Source organism: Phocoena phocoena, chromosome 11 (assembly GCF_963924675.1).
Source record: "Phocoena phocoena chromosome 11, mPhoPho1.1, whole genome shotgun sequence".
Lineage (NCBI taxonomy): Eukaryota > Metazoa > Chordata > Mammalia > Artiodactyla > Phocoenidae > Phocoena > Phocoena phocoena.
In genome coordinates, this window is record NC_089229.1 from 18,047,741 (window position 1) to 18,068,075 (window position 20,335).

A 20,335-nucleotide genomic window follows, 5' to 3' on the forward strand; every position below is an offset into this window, starting at 1 on the left:
GGCATGTGGGATCTTCCTGGACCGGGGCACGAACCTGTGTCCCCTGCATTGGCAGGCAGACTCTCAACCACTGCGCCACCAGGGAAGCCCTCACATGTAGATATTTTTTAACAGGTTGTCAGTCTTGTCTTGGGTAGAACAATATATTACATTTAAAACATGAAATGTCTGAAAAAAAATAAAATATTTATAGATTTTTAATGATTTTAATTATATATTATTCTACATGTTAAATATAGTAGAAGACAAACTGATCTCAGGTTAACGAGGGGAAAGAATACCAGTACGTCTTGCTAAAGAAGACAATGCAACTTAAGGATAATCATCTTCAATATTTTTTATTGTAAAAACCATCAGATTTTCAAATGAATTTTAAAACTTTTTAGATATTATTTAATGAAAAAGTCTCATATTGTTGTATATAGGGTATATCAACATTTACTGTTCATCTGTCATATTTAATGAAAAACGCCATTGTATCTTCAAACCCATTCTCTAGTGCGTGTCCATCATAATTTAAAAGGTATTTTCTCCACTAAAAAAAAAAAAAAAATCTATGTAAGGCTGTAATTGTTAAAAACCAAAGCAATACCTAGTTACATGCTTTACAGAGTCCCAGGAAAAAAATAATTAAATTGTTCCTATCCCTGATGCAAGGCACTTCAAAGCACCTGCACAAAACATCCATGTAAACAGCAGTACAGTACGTAATTTAAATAACACGAATGACTTTTACACAGCTTTACCTAGACTAAAGGAAAAATAAAATCCATCATAGCTATAGCTACAAAGGCATGGTAAGATTCACAACAATAATTTGTATCTCTTATTACAAAAAAACAGGTTATATAACCTTTTAGAAAAAAAAAACCTCATAAATATTTTCATATCAAGAAACAGCATGCTCCCTGGGTAGGTATAAAATCAGAATATTCAGAAGTGATCAGGAGTAAATGCAATTGGCATTTCTGAATACCCAGCTTTGATATCCACCAGGCCCAGTAGTCTGGACTATTTGTAGCACCATGGAAAATGCATTAGAAAATCACAAAGGTACATTACTTCAAAGTAACCTGGCCATGAGGTTCACTTAGTCCACAGTAACAAAGAGCAATGATGAAGAGAAAGAATTTTTTTAAATTACTGGCTTATTCAATTTACCTAGCAAGAAAAATCCTGTATTATTTTAGTACATCTCATGTACATAAAGCACCAGTTTAAATAAGATTATCAAACACCTCCAGCATCTTGTTACTCAGTCTGAAAGTTCATTTCTCATCATTTCCATGTTACATGCTTAAAGCCAAGGAAGATAAAATTTGAATGGTGATAGATACTGAGAGAGAAATTCAGTTCCTTCCCTATCAAATGTACGTTTCTCAAGTAAAACACAGATGAAGTAGCAAAATTTAAAAGGTCTTCTGCACTCTCTGGAACTTAACCATCCCAGCAGAAGAATAGTGTCTGCCTACTAGAGGACCAACACATGGGGGTGAGAGGGCCAAAGCCAGGGCTCATGGCCCTGACATGTAAGGCCGGGTTAGCCTTGCTGCTGCAAGGCCATACTCTCCATTTCTACTACCAAGCAACTCAGAAATGCTCACCCCTGGTAAAGCAAGGAGGTCTGAGTGTGAATACAACTCAGGAAGCCCATCAAACACCACTAAGAACTACCAAATGAGACTCCACTGAGGGTTAACCTCACAGATGAAAATCAGCACATTTGCCTCTTTACCAGTGGGAATCTTATCATCAGCACGCCCTTCTTACGCATGAAAGGGATAACGGTGCGTCTAAGTTTATGCACAGTTAATAATCAAGTGTAAATATGCAGACTCATTTTTAAATTACAGGTTAAAAATGACTCCCAAAAGAAAATCAATTTCTTCATAAATGAAAGATAGTTTATAAAAAGCTGGAATGATGATTAATTCCAATACAAAAACTCATACACAAAAAACTCTTACTTTCTCCTTCCAAAGTACTTAGGTCCGTAAGTAGTTCTACTGTACCATGATTACATCACCAGAGTAAAATATGAATAAAATACTTCAGTTAACAAACCACTTTGAGGTGGTGTCAAGAGGGCCACTTCTTGACAACTGCATTAAAACTGCAGCATTTAAGCAGGGCAGAGAAACACCATTCTTAAGCATGGTTTCCTTCTTCCTGTTCTTGCATCCCACAGTGATTATTAAAGGAAGGAATCTGGTCTGTAAATGACTGGGTCATCCACTGCCCATTTGGAATGTCACTGAAAGTTGATCCTCCACTGTCAGCTGCTGGCAGGGGGGGGGGGGAAGGGAGGAAGAATGTTAGTTTACTCTCTTTGAAAGCTTTAAATGATCTAATTAGAGAGCTGTTATTAAAATAGTTAAGCAAGCTTCTTGAATACAATTGTAAATTTCTATTCTATTTTAAGATATGGACTGATAAATCCTCATTTGTTATTCAAGGAGGGAAATGCACTTAGGATGACTTAGAGTCAGTGACTTAAAGAAAATGAGCTGTAAAAGCTTGTGAAGTTAAACACCAAATAACAATCGAATTTTCACTCTAAGTCACTAAATAGATTTTTGTATTTCCGTTCCCATTCTTCAGGAATTTATTCTCTCTAAAAATACTTCTTTCCCCAATCCTGGCAAAACCAAGTCTTTGAAAGAAACAAACAGATGGAGGGGACATACTCAGCCCATCTGAAGAGAAGCTGCAAGGTTCACTACCGCACGGATTTTCACTATAAGCACCACCGTACGCTGCTTCATAACCCGGATCATACTTTTCTTCCTTCACAGCCATCTTCTTTGCATCCTCTGTGAGAAGGGTAAAAGGGATTTAAAACTGATTTTGTATATAACAATTTTGAAGATAGCTTTATTCAAAAAAAATTATCGTGAACAAATCTTTTTCTTGAATGTCACATCTGAGACACAACTTTCGCTTTAAACACTTTGTAAAATAAACCGAATTAACTCATAAAAGCTGTCAAAACCTATTAGATTTAATTTGAGGTGAGCTGCACTGTTTCTTGGCTCCTAGACATCTGCAGGAGCGCTCAGATGAGACAGGAAGTCCTTGGGAAAAGGATTTTAATAGTGACTAACACCTGTTACCAGAGCACTCTGGCTGCTAATATTGTTTTCTTCTCTCCTGCTTAATTTAAAATTCACAGCATACTTTCTATAATGTAGATATACATGAAACGAACAACAGGAGTGACAGTGGTAACATACCTTGGGCTAGCCGCAGGTCAAATGTATATTGCACCTCTTGGATGTCTGTGTTTCGCTCAATGCCTTTCAACTGATCTCTTAAGTCTTTCAGCTTAATGTAGTAATGAACTTTGTCCTGAGCTCGAGGAAACTGAGCACATCTTGCACTGGATGATGGCATAACATAGCAGAGCTAGAATCATAATATTTTGTAGTTATAGAAATCTTACAATTCTATTGAATCCACTCATCTTGAGATTAGAAAATCTTTCTTTCGGTTAATAACTTGATACTTATATAAATATATGCAAAATCAATAAAAGTAGCTGTGTTTGAGTTCAAATTTGTAATATTTGCTTAGTACAAAGTCAATAAATCAAAAACAATGAGGCTTCCCGCCTCCCCCAGTGTTCGTACAAAACGACAATTTTGTACGAACAATTGTATACAATTTTTTGTATACAAAAATTTTTTGTATACAAAAATTGTATTTTTTTAAAAAATTTGTATACAAATTTTTTGTATACAAAAATTGTATACAATTTTAAGTATACAATGAAAAGTCTTTCCTCTAAATTCTGTTTCTATCCACCTAGTTCTCTTTTCCAAGGGCAATCAATTGCTAGTTCCAGAGGTTTTCCATAAATATACAATCAAATAATGTATCTGATATATATACTCTCCCTCACCCCTTTTAAAAACACACAAATGGTAACATGCTCTATTCCCTATCCTGCACCCTGCTTTTTTTACTCAACAATGTCTCTCAGAGATAATTCTGTATCAAATTCAGTATCAGGTATCTATATCAGAGTAAAACAAGCTTCCTTTTTTATAGCTGTGTAGTAGTTTCATAATTTAACCAGAGCCCACCTGTGGGCATTTAGGTTGTTTCCAATCTTTTAATATTATAAGCTGTAGTAAAAAACCTTGTATATATTTAATTTTGAATATGTGTGAGTCTGTCTGTTGGATAAATTCCTAGAAGTGGAATGGCTAGGAAGAAAGATATTTGCATTTATCATTTTGGATGATGATGACAAATTGTCCTTCACAGAGCATAAAATATATAAGGATATTTATATCTTATATAAAAGAGTGAGGCTGCTGAATTTTGGACTTTCCAGTTGCAATTTTTTACAAATTTTAAATTGGCCTCTATACCATATATTACAGGAAAAAAAAACAAACCGTTATTGACTTAATTTTTTGTTTATGCAGCATTTAGAAAATCCTGATTCAGAAAGATATGTAGGTGCAAATGCTACCAGGTTTTGTAACAGCACATTTTCCAAGCTCAAGATAGTCTTCAATTAAAGTGATCCAGAAACTTGAAAAAGTAGATTTTTTCAAAGCTGGATCACTAACATCATCAATAACTCTGAATACTTCATGATAAGAATAAATTTTATAAGATAAATGCACTCACAGATCATTGTAAGAGCTAAAACTACCTATCTTGATATGATTCAGGTTCACTTATTATTGCACTACTATGATCACACATCCAAGAGACACACCTGAGCCGCATCTGGCATTTAAGGGACAATAATGCAGTACTTTATAGGAAGTAGTGAACTCATCTGTACAATTTTACCCAAGTAGGCAAGGGTAGGCTGCAATTTAAAGAATGACCAGTGCTACAACCTACTTTATCAATCACGTATTTATTAGTTAAAAACAGAAGAAATTTAAAAAGAAGTTAAAATATATATTGGTGGCAGAAACTTTATTCTGAGGTCTCCACAAAAACTTGTCAGCACGTTGGCTTCTCGTCATTTAAAATGCTGTCTATAACACAGAGGTCTGTGCATGTGTATTTTTATTTTAAAAGTTGTAAACAAAACTTAAAACTATATTTAAGAAGCAAACTTTGAATCAAATGCCTGCATAAGCTCCACAGAAATTATAGAGTTTGAAAACCAATGTGTTATTTCATGATGCCTTTATGTATAAAGACAATAGCACCAAATGCCAGTCAGGTTGGCTGGATGCTTGTCCGCGATGGGGCTGTTCTGTTTGTATGGCTCTAACATGAGATTGGGTCAGGATATATAAACGAGGGGTGATTAGCAGTTTCACTAATTGGGATCATGTCTATATTTACACGTTTGTTTCACAACTGAATAAGGGCTAACCCACTTGAATTTGACAAGAATATGCCATTAAATATATTTTGAATGAGCTTGTGAGCCAGCTTCTCCTGATATTTTAGCCCAATAACATAACTAACATAATGTCATAAAGACATTTATCTGACAAATGTTTCTTTTTCGAATAAAACTATAACAGTATCTGAATTAATTTGCAACTGTTACTTCAAGTTGATATGTAGATATTATTCCACAAAATACAGTGTATTTTTTTTCACGGCATAAATTAAAAATGGACAGAACAAATAAAAAGGGGAAACTAGCTAGAGAAAATTCATATTTAGTTGATTTACAAATGTAGTTTTAAGGACTTACCGTTTCTGTGTCTGGTATCTTATGCGGTTGAAGTCCAAATTCTAAGTTCTTAACTTTTACTCCAAAAACTTCCTTACTAAAAATTTCATAAATACCTGAAATGAAATACAAGCATATTTACATTGCCCATAATGTTAGCAAAGAAAAAAGATAAAATTTAAAAGTAAATCTTACATTTTCCATTAAACACTGCTATTCGTGGCTGATATTTCTGTAATTTCTGCACTAGAATACGTCCTCCTTCACGAAATTCTTTACTAAAATCGAATTAAAAAGTAGTCAAAATATAAATATGGCAATATTTATAATACGCTAAATTCAGATAGCTTTCTGTAAAAGATCAAATCATATAACTGTTAAGCTCAGCTTAAACTAGATACATAGGATGCTCCTAGAGTACATGAGGCACCCAGCATGACCAAGGTTCCAACCTAAAAAACCGAATGTTATGCAATCACCTGGAAAGATCCTTGCTGCCTGGTGTTGTCCTTTCCACCATATTGGTAAATCCAATACCATATTTTCCTGGTAAAGTGTGATCATCCATGTGATTCAGTTGGACCTCACTCAGCCCTGACATAAACAGACACTTCCCTGTGAAAAAGAGAGTTCAGTTTATTTCTGTAGAAGGTCAAAGGTTTTTCTGCCCCATGTATTGATGCGGGTCTACTCTTGAAATAAAAAAAAAAAAAAAGATTTCGGATATTTAAAAAATTATAACATAGGTCAAATACCATACCAAGCAATTACTATGGGCTGGGTGCTGTGCTAAGTCCTTCACATGGATTACCTCATTTAATTGTCGTAACTATGAAATATTACTATTATTTTTCTCCTTTTTACAGGGGGTCAAAGTAAATGCTTGTTGGGTACACAGCTAGTCAGTGTAGTAAACTTCGACACTGTTTAGCTTTTTAATAACTGGAAGTACCACCACCTGCCACTGGAAAACCCTAAACAGATAAACATACACCAATGGACTCAGGGCATTTAAACATCTTGACAGTGGAGAAAATGAAAAGTTCAAACTTCTCTAGAAATTTTGTTTTCAAATAATGGAGACAACATGTTATTAATTCCAAAAATACATTACTATCATTTGTCCTAAAGGTTTTTAATGCTGTTTACTTAATCAGCTAGTGTTTCCTGATTGTCTACTGCACGCCTTGTCTATTAGGCAGTGTTATAATAGACAAGACGATTTATATATAGGACAATACAACAGGAGTTATACTTGGTTTTAAAGCTCACGCTACAAGTATGAGGGTCTTCAATACTAATTTCTGCTAGATACAAAGCATCTGTGGAGAATGTCTCCAATCAAGAGTCTCTCTTAACTATTACAGCTTGATTGCCAATGCATTTCATTTCTCCTAGGAAATAAGATGAGCAGAAATCTGGAAAGGTAAGTATTCTGTCTGTACTGGCACAACGATGTACTATTGTTACTATTCTGTAGATAAAAGAATAGTAACAAAAAAGAATCATTTTTTAAAAAGGTGTTAAAACTCACTGAAAACAAACAAAAGAGAAAGTACCCCTTTTTCATGCCCCTCCACTCTTTTTTTTGCCGTACGTGGGTCTCTCACTGTTGTGGCCTCTCCCATTGCTCCAGACGCGCAGGCTCAGCGGCCATGGCTCACGGGCCCAGCCGCTCCGCGGCATGTGGGATCCTCCCGGACCGGGGCACGAACCCGTGTCCCCTGCATCAGCAGGCGGACTCTCAACCACTGCGCCACCAGGGAAGCCCGCCCCGCCACTCTTATACACCAAAATGTTAACAGTGCCAGATCATTTCTAAACCTTTTATTTTTGTGTAAAAACACATAGAAAAGATGTATTATATTTACTCAACCATATAGTTTCTTTTTAAAAAACACAATTTGGTTTTTAAAAAAACAAGACCCAGGGCTTCCCTGGTGGCACAGTGGTTGAGAGTCCACCTGCCGATGCAGGGGACACGGGTTCGTGCCCGGTCCGGGAAGATCCCACATGCCGCTGAGCGGCTGGGCCCGTGAGCCATGGCCGCTGAGCCTGCGCGTCCGGAGCCTGTGCTCCGCAACGGGAGAGGCCACAAAAGTGAGAGGCCCGCGTACCGCAAAAACAAAAAACAAAAAACAAAACCCAAGACCCAAACTGTTAACAAGAATATCTAGTTTAAAAGTAAAATATTAAAAAAGGTAGCCACAGGGACTTCCCTGGTGGTCCAGTGGCTAAGACTCCATGCTCCCAATGCAGGGGGCCTTCCCCTGGTCAGGGAACTAGATCCCACATGCTGCAACTAAGAGTTCACATGCCACAACAAAGATCCCACATGTGACAACGAAGACCCCGTGTGTTACAACTAAGACCTGATGCAGCCAAATAAATAAATATTTTTAAAAATAAAATAAATAAATAAAAAAGGTAACCACTTACAAAAATGGTTTCCAGGTCCAGGGTAATGATGCCCTTTGTAAGCAGCCATTAGTCCTGGGTTTATGCCAATCTACAAAACAAAATGTTTGTACATTTTAGTCTTGAAAAGTAGGCTTAAGTCTTAGGGCTTCCATGGAGGAGTGGTGGATAAAACTGAATTGATTAAAATAAAAATCTAATCCAGCATCAGAAGCTATTGCTTTATCAAGTACCAACTCTTGACCTGAAAAAAGTATTCCATTTTGAGGAAAGAGATTTCCTTTATATTAAAAGTTTTGGTGTTGTTTTTAAAAACCAGTTTGACTCCCTCATATCCCCAGCAGCCTCACGCCCAACTGGGCTGGAAAGAGAGAGGAGCTGGAGCAACCAATCAACCTGAGCCCAGGTCCAGCCACAAGTCTGCTTCTAACTCCCAACAAGCAGCTGACTCCACATCATCTACACAGTTGTTTCCATGCTGATGTTGCTTACTGACAAAAATCAAAGTTACTGACAAAAATCAAAGTCCAAAATCAGCGTTATCATGTACGGAGAACCCACAGGCGTCACGCAGCCTAAGTGAGTCACGTGGGTTATTTTATGTAATTGCAATCCCTATGCCAAAGGATCCACCTTCATCCTTTCATCACCCCTGCTTCACCAATGAGGAAACAGGGGTTTAGGAAGGTTCAGGCTTGTCCGTGGTCATACCCATGTGGCAGGATGTGAAAGCAGACAGCCCTGCCCCGGAGCCCACCCTTTTAAACTCACCCATACAATACAACCTTAAGAAGGTGACTCCATTTACTACCAAGAAGATCTTAGAAATGGTTCTTTTCAGCAAAATGCTATTTGCAAGGATATGGTTAAGTAAAGTTAACCCACTAATGCTACTTATAAAACCAAAGGAGAACAAATATCCTTACAATCACAATGTCCAGATTGAAGGTCAAAATGTCCGGTAGAGTCTTGGTCAAAAGTTCAGCTTCTGAAACACCATTGAACCGGTCTACTTTTCTTTTCACTTTAAATGTGTCTGTAATTTTTTCTTGCTTTTCTTTTGATTTTGTGGACTTGCCAGATTTTTTGGCTTCAGCGGGTTTTTTGGGTTCCACCGGTGTTTTTGGTTCTGTTGTTCTGGGTTTTCTTTTCCTTCCTTTTGGAGTCTCTGAAACACAATGATTTCCAAGACGTAGATGCAAAAAACCTTAACTTACAAGCTTTAGCAGCTTTCCCAGAAAAGTCACCCCATCAACATCCTTTCTATTTTTTTATTTCCCAACATCACTCCCCTCTGCAATGCCTCCGCCTCCCTTCTGGGTCTATGTGGCCTCAACCCCACCCTCCTTCCTCTGCTAGCCGTTCTTGGGAGGAAACGTCCTTTATAATCATAGATTGACTTTCCACACACTATTACCGGACATCTTGGCCTCCCCAGAGACACAAAGTATCTGTGTACCATTTTATAAGCATTCTAAATATAAATACATAAATAGTTAAGTCAACAAATGAAAGAATAAATAGAAAAACAGGGAGGAAGGGAAACATTTTAATTCAGTTTCCCCATAATTTCCAGCAGAACTCAAATGGCTTGTGGGCTTGTTTTAGGGACTGAGCGTATATCCTGTTCCCCACACAGTCGAAGAGGTGAATTGAGACATGCTGGGGATGGACTCTCTGGGCTGGCAGTACTTGTCAAAAGGGAAGACTAGGGCTCTGATCTCAGGACCTCAAGGAGAGTTTCTCAATCTTGGCCCTACTGACATTTTAGGCTGAATGATTTGGGGCTGTGAGGGCCTGTCCTGTACATTCAAGTATGTTTAACAGCAACTGGGGCCTCTACCCACTAGGTGCCAGTAGCACCCTGCCAGTCATTGCAATCAAAGGTATCTCCAGACAATGGCAAATGTTCCTTGGGGGAAAATTACCTGTGGACAAGCACCAGGGTCATAAAATTACCCAAAGGGGGTCTTGATTTTGTCATCCGAAACGCTTTACCGCGGCACTTCATTTCTCGGGCCCCTATCCCATTCTGCTACTATTTGGCGTTTCCTCAACTGAGCCTCCCATCCGTCCTCTCTTCTCCTCCTCACACTGCTTCAGCCACTCCCTATGCCAAGGGGTCCACCTCCATCGGCTGGTGGCTGGAGAAGTCCTAGTGCCCCTGCCCGGAAAGACAGAAGAGTCGAGGGCAGGGTGGATCTCCAACGCAGTGGAGTTAGATGTGCTCCTGCAACCAAAAACTGAAACTCTGAGCACATTCCTTACACCGTACTGCTACGCTGAGGAAAATCGTTACCCTCTCCACCATCCACCCCCAAATCTGTTCTCCTCTCTTCTAATTCCCTGTCTTGGTGAACGGTACCTCTTTCTCCCTCACTTCCAGCAAGAAATCCATGAACCACGGCCTCACCTCCAAGTTCTGCCCTGCTCTCTACCATATTATCATATATATTATTATTATTAGATACGTAGTATGGTATATCTCTATTATAGTCTATCCTCTATGATATTAAAATATCAATCTGTTTAAGCCCCCCTCTAATTCCATTCTCTCAACAGCTTCCTATCACCTTCAGAATAGAACACACATTCTTTAGGTTAAACAAGAAGCCTCGACTGACTCCTAATCCAGCCTCACCTCTCACCATTTCTTTGCTATACTCCAGACTCCAATAACACAGAATCACGGTTTTTCAACTGTGTCATGCTTCTTCATGTCTGTGGTTCGGTGCACACTGCTCCCTTGGCCTGGAATTTTCCCCAACCCATTTGTCATGTGCTTCACGTGCTACTCCCTCACTGCTGAATTTCAGAGCTCTGGGAAGCTGCGTCTGAGCCTCAGTCCAAGTTAGGTGCCAGCCCCGCAGCATCCTGTGCCCCTCTGCACCACTTAGTGTACAGAGGAGTTCCATGTTGACTAGATTAGGAGATATTTGAGGGCAGGATCCATGTTCTTTTATTCCCCAAAACCTATCACAGTGCCTGGCACTTATTAAGTACTTAAAAAGTGGATTAAATTTTTTAACACAAAAACAGAGTTAAAATCCATCATAAGGGCTTCCCTGGTGGCACAGTGGTTGACAGTCTGCCTGCCGATGCAGGGGACACGGGTTCGTGCCCCGGTCCGGGAAGATCCCGCATGCCGCGGAGCGCGGCTGGGCCCGTGAGCCATGGCCGCTGAGTCTGCGCGTCCGGAGCCTGTGCTCCGCAACGGGAGAGGCCACAACAGTGAGAGGCCCGCGTACCGCAAAAAAAAAAAATTCATCATTAAACCCTTTCTTAAATATGTTGGCTAATGCAGTAGCTAATTTTCCCAAGTATCCTGGTGAAAACTACCTTGTGTGGGTTCCTGAGCAGGAGCTGGGGCTGGAACTTCCGGCATTTCTTGTTCATTCATAACTGCCATAGGAACTTCAGCCATCGTTTGTTGGAATGGAAATGTATAAAAAGCTTGCGCGTGCTGAAGGGAACAGCTGAAAGAACAATTAAGGATAAGACAAGAAGACAAAATTACCCAAACGTAAGGTTCAATGATCAGCTCTAAAAAACCGTCAGGATCCAAATGTTTGTAACCAGATTATAGTATTTATTTAGAGTTGACAACAGGAGCAAAGAGGGGAAGAAGATCTCTTCCCATATGTACACATTTACCCATCCTTTACTGGGTGCCTACTAACCATCTATAATTAACTCTCACACTGTGTTAATGACAAAATGTGTCATCAGTAAAGCTTACCAGTCCTGTCAGGTAAGCCTGTACTTCCCTGAAATGAGATCATGGGAATTTTCTAGTAGACAGTTGAAAGGCCCACCAGCCCATACAGGGTTGAAATATCCACAAAAATAATTTGTATTCCTACCTTCAGTATTTAATCCTCTTGTCACAAAGATCCCCTGCAATTTAAACTTTTTTTTTCAGTCTTATTGAGATATAGTTGACATGTAGCATTGTTCAAGGTGTACAACAGTGTTGATCTGACACACATATACTGCAAAATGATTACCACCATAGCCTTAGCTAACACTTCCACCAGGGCACATAATTACCATTTCTTTCTTGTGGTGAGAACATTTCAGATCTGCTCTCTCAGCAACTTTCAAGTATATCCTTCAGCACTATTCATTATAATCACCACGCTGTACATCAGATCCCCAGAACCTGTTAATCTTATAACATGAGGTTTGTGCCCTTTGACCAACATCTCCCCATTCCTTAAGAACTTAAGGTTCTCTTTTGATTTACTTGCCTGTTTACTTATGTATTCATTGGATCTGTTTTTTTTAACGGTTGCTGGGGGTTTTTTGCCACTAAATGAGGACTAGAAATGGACATTTCCATAAATATCTGTGAATTTATGGAAAAGACTACTCTAAACCTCTCTTCTGAACACGATTTAAACTCTGTTCAAAGTGTTCGGTTCGATGTAAGGAACACAGGCCTTCACAGAAAACAAATGCTAAAAATATTTCTGGTGACTATAAACCACTACCCCAAGCTGTTGCTATCAGCACAAAGCTAGGGAAGTAAACCCACATTTTATGAAACCTGAGTTACAGCTGACGCCAAAAAAATGCCACTGAATAGGCAGAAGGAAGAAAAACACTAGGAAATAAAATGGATAAGTACCATTTACCATTTGGAGAGAAAAGCCATGTTTTCTGTGGCAAGCTTAATAGTTTCTTTTTCTGTGATGTGTGGACAAGGAAAACAGGGTGCTCAGAAAGCTGAGGTTAAAAAGGCAAACTAGTCCACGGTAAATGCATGAACTTTACAACATGTAAATCATACCTTAATAACTTGGTTCTTAAAAAAAGAAGGCAAACTAAGACATTCCCCAGGATAAACTTAAACGGCCCAGGCAGACACAGGGTTACAAACTACCTGTGGGTGGCTAGGCTAGAACACTGGATGCTCAAAGAAAAACAGGGGCCCAATCTCAATGGACAAAACAATGGCGAAGCATTCTAGCTTCAAGCTATCTTTAAGGGTAAGATGGTAAAGAAAAGATGAAGAATTAGTGAGAAAGATATTAAACTATGTATCTTAAGAGTTTTATTTCTTTAAATACATTGTTTTCAAATTATATGAAAAAATAAAGACAATACAATGATTTAGTAAACTATAGTACATTAACATGAGTCTACTATGCAGCTACTAAAAATTAAATTTATTGATATGTAAAAGCACAGAAAATGTTTAATATATAATAAAGTGGAAAAGAATACAAAATAACATTGTGAGCTAAGGCTGCTCATGGAGAAAGTATGTAGACAAGGACTAGAAGTTAAGTTGTAAAACTGAAAAGAAGCAAAGGGCTTAAACCTTGCCTGGCACAAAGTCAAATGTTCTCTTTTTTCACACTTTTCTTTAATAATATTCATAGCACTTTTGGATAAATTGTCCAAATACTGGCTGTGTTTATGACTGAGATATGCTAACGAGGAGCTGGTTATATAGCTAGGTTAGTCGAGAGATCTCATGTGGCTACCCTTGGAAATTCCAGTAAAACGCACTGTGACTTCGGACTGTGGCCAGTGATGGTTTCCTGAGATCTAATAGCCCCTTTTAGCTAGAATATATACAAGAAAACTCATGTGGTCACAATAAGTGAGTGTCGCATTGTCAGGAAGGCAGCGTCTCACTCTCCCCCATGTTTATTGTTACGGCTCTCAGAGTTTCACATATTTGTCCCATTTTGAGCACTTCACAAAAATCCACTCTTAAAAATATGAAGACAAGGGAAACACCATTCCCATTACAAAAGGATTCTGGACTTCAAAAAATGAATTTCCAAAATGTGGCTCCTTTAGCATATTTAGGGGTCATTAAATTCTGACTTTCAGAAACTGAAAACCAAAATTTCAGAATTCAGCTGGCTGAAGAAAAAGTGAAAAATACGGAAGAGAAAATGTGGTCTTATTTTAAGAGATATGCATCAATTTTTTTTAAAAAATCCAGAAACTTGGCTATAATATGGATGTGTCCCTTAATCTTTCTAAAATTATTCCTGGCACTTTACAGTAAGCTTAAGTAGAAAAGAAATAGAGAAAGCTATGAAAAACAGAATGTATAAATTCTGAGGTAATGTACTATTTTTGAGCATTCAATTTAGCTTGATTATCTTAACAGCTTCCTAACAGCCGGAACAAAAGGAAAGAGGGTGGACTACAACGTTCTTACTACTTGGAGAAGACAGCATTACACCTGTACCAAACACTTTATGAACCTGAATGCTAGGAAACTAAAGTTCTGGATAATTTACTTTTCTATTATCTAATAATGGTTAAATTTGGAAGCAGCATGAACCTATTTCAACCTTAATGTGAAAACATTTCCTAAATACATTTGTTATATTTATATAGGATAACTGCCACTTCATAATTCAGAATTCTGCAATATTTATGAACACCAATTTTCTCTGTATTAGAGACAGCAACAGAGGAGCACTTAGCATCCTCTCAGGACCTCCGTTCCCTCCCCATGAAAATGAGGGGTGAGATTCCGTGATTTCCACATATATGGAGAAAGTGTAGGAAATAAGACCAAACCTGTCCAGACTCGGAACGAACCCCAAAGCATTTTAATTTTTTATAATTCCCTGATATCAAACTTCCGAGCATGATAAATGACTTTATTTCCCCTTGTTGACTTTTCTCTCCTATCATCTGTGTTTGTCCACACACACATATGTTCTGGACACCTCTCCCCCTTTCCTGCAGTTAACCCTTTCCTCTCTCCTAGCCTCCATTTACACCCCCTTCACCTGAACAACAGTGCTCAAAGGCCTGGTTTTTTACCACTGTCTGAAAGTGATAAAGTGTGTATTTTCCAAAGGTCTTTCTCAAAACACACACGGGCATGCGTGTGCACACAAGCATACACACACACAGACAGAGTTGACTAAGGAGTCCAGTTAATTCAGATTTTGCTGCATTTCAAAAAACTAACTCGGGGCGGTGGGATGAATTGGGAGAGTGGGATTGACATCTATACACAACTATGCATAAAACAGATAACCAATGAGAACCTCCTGTATAGCACAGGGAACTCTACTCAATGCTCTGTGGTGACCTAAATGGGAAGCAAATCTAAAAAAGAAAGGATATATGTATACGTATAACTGATTCACTTTGCTGTACAGCAGAAACTAACACAACACTGTAAAGCAACTATACTCCAATAAAAATTAAAACAAACAAAAAACCCAAAAAACTAACTCTTTAAGGTTTCTCTAAGATGAATGACTCCAATTTCTTTAACCTTCAGTTATTTTCTACTATTTTAAAGATGTAAGTTGCTTTTTTTCTAAATATATTTGTCTTAGTTTGTTCAGGTTGCTATACAAAACACCATAGACTGAGTGGCTTATAAACAACAAATATTTATTTCTCACAGTTTTGGAGGTTGGGAAGTCCAAGTTCAAAGTGCTGGCAGATTTAGTGACTGGTGAGGGCCTGCTTTATGGCTCATTTTAGGTTGACTTCTTGCTGTGTCCTCACACGGGGGAAGGGGTGAGGGATCTCTCTGGGATCTCTTTTACAAGGGCACTAATTCCAATTCGGAGGGCTCTGCCCTCATGACCTAATCACCTCCCAAAGGCCCCACCTCCAAATAACCTAACCATATGTTAGGTTGCAACATATGAATTCTGGAAGGACACAAACATTCACTCTATACCAACATTTGATTACCTTCATTTAAACAAGCATACACAACACTGAATACTTACAAAATAACCATCAATGCTAAATAATCCAAATGCTCAACTAAACGGGACTAGTTACATAAATTATGATGGAATACATTACAACTATTTAAAGCCTACATTCAATATTGCTAAGTGGAAGTGCGTGTATTCACCATGCATTACTGGGTACTTACTGTGCAGGGTCTACTAGAAACTGTAAACACAAGAAACTGAGAATGAGCCAGAACCCCAACTCATTTAACTATTGTGCATATAGCATAATTTCAGGTTTCCTCACTATCTGGTCATTTTTCTAGTGCTTAGGATAAAACAAAATAAAAATACTCCATAGCCTCATCATCCTGAAACTGAGCAGGGCTATCAACTTCCTCATTCTGGAGACATTACAAAATCATTACATTAGCTTTACTGGCACCCACCTTATACTGTTGATTCATACTGAATTTGCCATCAATGGAAACTGCCCTTTATCACGGCTCCCTCACCTCATACCTGTAACACTGTTCTTTCTATACTTAAGCACAGGATTGTGCCTCTTTTTGTAATAGATGATTCACGTTCCAGCCAGTTGGGATTGACCTGGATTCTGACTCAATCTATCAATTCCACAAACCCCTCACAGCGTTGGGTCACTCAAATATTTTATCAGCATGCCGTCAGCACCTTGAAGTTGTTAAACACTGAAAAGTTGGGGTAGGACTACATGGCACATCAGTATAGACCTCTCTTCAGGCTGGCCTTGACTCTCAGTAGCAAAGCAGTTTTGATTTCACCTAAGAGGATTGCCACCAGTCTATCCTTATCTTGCCCACAAAACGTACAGATGTTAGGGAGGCTGACTTTGAAGCTACACTGTGTGGGTTCAAATTTCAGCTCTGCCATTTACTAGTTCTGTAGGCAGGTTCCTTAACCTCTTAATGTCCCAGCTTCCACATCTGTAAAATGGGGACAGAAGCACCTAATTCATTATGAGAATAAAATTAGTTAACACATGTAAAACACTTAAAACAGTGCCTGCTATGTAATACATTTGTTGTAACAAAAACAAAGACAACAGGGGATGATTAAATATTCTAGGTACCCCTGTCATCCACCTTCTGATGCTGTCTAGCCTAGTATCATTATCAAAAAGGGAATGAACCTAGCCTGGTAGGTCTTGCTTTATTCTGAACTTATACTGTACCTTAGTGGTCACTAGTTCCTTTTAAATATGTTCAATAACCACCGAGAAGTAAAAATTTTATTTAGGATCAAAGTCAATAAATTCCACGACAGACTCCACCTGTGGAAAATAAAAGGGATCCATGTGTTTATTTTCGGACTTTAGGCCCCTCTCCTGTTGTCTACAAGTTATTAAAGAATGCTGTAATCTGGCCTCTCACTTGAAATACAACTCATCTGGGTCAGGAAACATGATTTCTGTTAGAGCTGCTAAAAGTTCTCTTAAATGACCTCATTGATCTTGAGCTTTAAACCTAACAATCATTCTGCCATTTTCCATCTACAATCATTTTTCTTAACATGAAATGAAAAATCAAAATCAGAACTAAGTGCTTATATTTTCTGTCATCTACTAACAACATGCCAGTGAACAAGGCAGAAAACCCAAATCTTTCTTGTCCTTCTTATTGTCCACACTAACTCAAAAAAGTTCTTGGTCTCTTTAACATTTCTAGAAAGCCCAATCTCATCTGAGGGTTAATCTTAACTGTCTGTATTCTCGGTGGTCTGTGTCACACATTTCCAGTCATTTTTTTTTTTTTTTTTTCCAGTCATTTTTGACTTGGCATCCTACTTCCCATCTTTGGTAAACGTCCTTTTCATGCTTGAGCTCATTAGAAACATACTGGTCCTCTTCCTTTTTCCCTCTGGTTAGACTGTAAGCACTTGTTTAGACTCTTGAAATATTCTCTCTTTTTTTAAAAAGGGGGCTATATCTATGGAATTCTTTTCTTTGAATTTTTTGAAATTAATCTTCCAAAGTAAATAGCAAATTCACTATACCCAAAGTTCCATGCCATTCCTTGATTAGCACAAAGTCAAGGATGACAGAGAACCACTTTCTCAGGATTACCTGGGGCCTGAGTCATTTCAGAATGCCCAAGGATAAACTCCTGAGAGTACTAACACAGAATTCTCCATATTTCCCAAGGTGAAAGCTTTGCAAATCAAAATAAAAAATGATCTATAACCCAATGGATTAAGTTAAGACCAAATATAAGTCAGACAGTTTTGAGCTAAACATTGTACCAGAGAGACCTATTACTTTGCTGCAAGACACTGAGTACGGTCTGACAATGTGAACAACCTGCCCTCCCCAAATCTGCATTCCGGAACAGGCATGATGGCCGACCGGACTCTGCCATTTTATTTCAGGTATTGAGCGTCCAGATTTTGGTGTTCGCGAGGGGCCTGGAACAAATCTCCCGCGGATACGGAGAGATGACTGTAATTTACTTCATGGAAGGTGTTACCCAGGTTTCAATTCAGATCCGAAGATCACAGAGAGTGATTTCCACAAGTTTTGGTGAATTCTTCTATTTGTAAAGTTCTTCACGGAAAGAAATGGAATTATTTCAGGATTTGATTCATAATGTCAAGATGAAGTCTGCACTTTATCTACATATATCTCCTTCCCTAAACTCTAAGACAATCTATGTTGGTTACTTAAGCACACCCCTTCCACATAACCTCGACTCACAGCATGTCACAACTGGATTCCACAGACGCCCTATTTTACAGACATGAACAGGCCCAGAGAAGTTTAGTGTCTTGCCCAAGTTCAGGGCCCCATGGCCAGAAAGTCAGGATAATTCTTCATTAGGTCAAACAGTACTGTATTCCAATGTAAACCTTTTTTTTTTTTCCCTTTTTAAAGACTCTGTTACCATATTTAGTTCATTTGGCTTTCCGTCTGGGGTTCCAATTTCGAGATCTCTGCTTTTGCAAAACTCTCCACGCCTCTTACACTCCCCAAACGACATATTACAAGTAAATTCTTAAGGGAGTCCCGAAGACCACTAGAACATAATTTCACACGACTTCTTGGGAGTGTTATTCCTAGTCCCAGAATTCAAGAGCTCTAGTGCGGCAATGTTATCTACCCTGTGCCCCTGACGCACACCTTTGAGGAAGGAAGACACAGTAAATCTACAACTCTTAGATGAAAACTCCTGGAGTGATACGTGTGATACTACATCCTTACAGCTCCGCACGGTAATGGAGGGTGAAGGGAAATATAGCCAAGAAAGGTAACCGGAAACAAATACTAACCGGAGACTGCTTGTTGCTTATTATCGCATTTTTAAGCCGGCTGGGTGCCGGGAAGGACTGGGGAGGGAGCCCAGATGCAAGCGGCGCCCAGTCTGAGAGACCTAAGCAACGGGCGGCCCGAGCAGGCCGCCAGTGCGCACGCGCGGCCCCGGCCTTTGTACTGGGGCCGTGGCCTTAAAGACCCCCTGCGTGCGTGCGTGCGCGCGCGCGCCCGCGGCCCTCCACCCGGCGAAGGGCGCGGGGGGAGGGGCGGTGCCCCGCCCCGGCCTTACCTGCCTGCGTTCTCCGCTTCCATTCCCTGCTGCCGATCGCGCGCGCAGCTACTCCTGCCTGGCAAGCGAGAGACCGGACACTGTAGTACCGCGGCCCAGGCACGTACTGCGGTACGGTAATAACCAGACACTTAGATTCGATTGCTGGCAGAACTGGGACAGCGGCTGGCGCTCAAGCTCCTCCCCCAAGTTTCTAGTCCCCCCTCCCCCCAGGCCAGACCCACCCTCCGTCTGGCGCTTCCGTTTGCCCGGAGCCAAATCACACGCCCTGTGCTTGTCACGTGATGCAGGGCAGTCCAATCACGTTCTCTCCCCTCTCGTTGGTTCTACTGCTCGCCACTTGGCCTTCCAGGAAAGGTGGAGGATAAAAAGGCAGGGAGGGGGACCGCTCTGGGGAAGTAAGGTTTTGTCCGCCTGGTTTTTCGGTGGTGGGCCGGTGGCGGTGCGTGCGAGTTGGGGAAGTCCTCTCTGTGGGCGCTATGTAGCTGGGGCGGTTATGCTTATCACAATTATCCAGGCCTTTCCACCTGGATAATTTTATTCCGATTAAAAACTGCGATTTGCATTAATTACCAAGTAATACTGTGATGTAGGAGAAAGCAGAGACTTTGGTATCAGAAAACCTGGGAGTCCTGGCCACTGTACCATATTGGGCCTCACTTTCCTAATCTGTAAAATGAGGGTGATTGTAAAACAGCTTTGTAAAATGTGGAACTTTACGTAAACCGTTCTCTGCTTTACTTTTAATATGTAAAAGTTTAAACTCTGTGAGAGTAGATGGTACTCAAGCATCACCTCCTCGTTACAACCTTCCGGACTAACCTCTCTTTTATTCTCGCTGTCTGTTAAAGCTGGGTTTTGTTTCTTTAGTTCTCAAGTTAATCGCTGGTTTTTGTACAAGGACTCCATTAAATAACTCTTAATGGTAATAGGCTATTCTGTTTCTTTCGTTAGCCTGATGGGACACATGGCTGCTGTATTAGTTAGCTTTCCATATTTTA

At 39.5% G+C, this 20,335-nt stretch overlaps 1 protein-coding gene across 2 annotated transcripts; it reads right to left on the reverse strand.

Moving 5' to 3' along the window:
• Positions 1 to 322: 322 nt before the first annotated feature.
• TDG (thymine DNA glycosylase) lies at positions 323 to 19,513 on the reverse strand. Of its 2 annotated transcripts, none has more exons than XM_065887271.1 (10): positions 19,335 to 19,503; positions 11,417 to 11,553; positions 9,004 to 9,245; positions 8,099 to 8,168; positions 6,139 to 6,274; positions 5,855 to 5,937; positions 5,681 to 5,775; positions 3,234 to 3,405; positions 2,688 to 2,813; positions 323 to 2,282 (listed from the first exon to the last, which is right to left on the reverse strand). In XM_065887271.1, the coding sequence occupies exons 1-10, from the start codon at positions 19,355 to 19,357 to the stop codon at positions 2,149 to 2,151; spliced, it is 1,218 nt and encodes a 405-aa protein (XP_065743343.1). In that variant the 5' UTR covers positions 19,358 to 19,503; the 3' UTR covers positions 323 to 2,148. The 2 variants fall into 2 exon arrangements, with proteins under 2 accessions (XP_065743343.1, XP_065743345.1); XM_065887273.1 differs by having other exon boundaries at positions 1,887 to 2,279; positions 19,335 to 19,513.
• Positions 19,514 to 20,335: the final 822 nt, after the last annotated feature.

What these genes read in the sequence shown, in the direction of transcription:
- TDG (XM_065887271.1), bottom strand. Translation starts at nt 19,357, where the DNA reads ATGGAAGCGGAGAACGCAGGCAG. An exon ending in TGCTCAGGAACCCACACAAG is followed by an intron (nt 9,246 to 11,416) that starts GTAGTTTTCACC and finishes ATTGTGTTTCAG; the next exon opens with AGACTCCAAAAGGAAGGAAA. An exon ending in CTTCTCTTCAGATGGGCTGA is followed by an intron (nt 2,283 to 2,687) that starts GTATGTCCCCTC and finishes CCCCCCTGCCAG; the next exon opens with CAGCTGACAGTGGAGGATCA.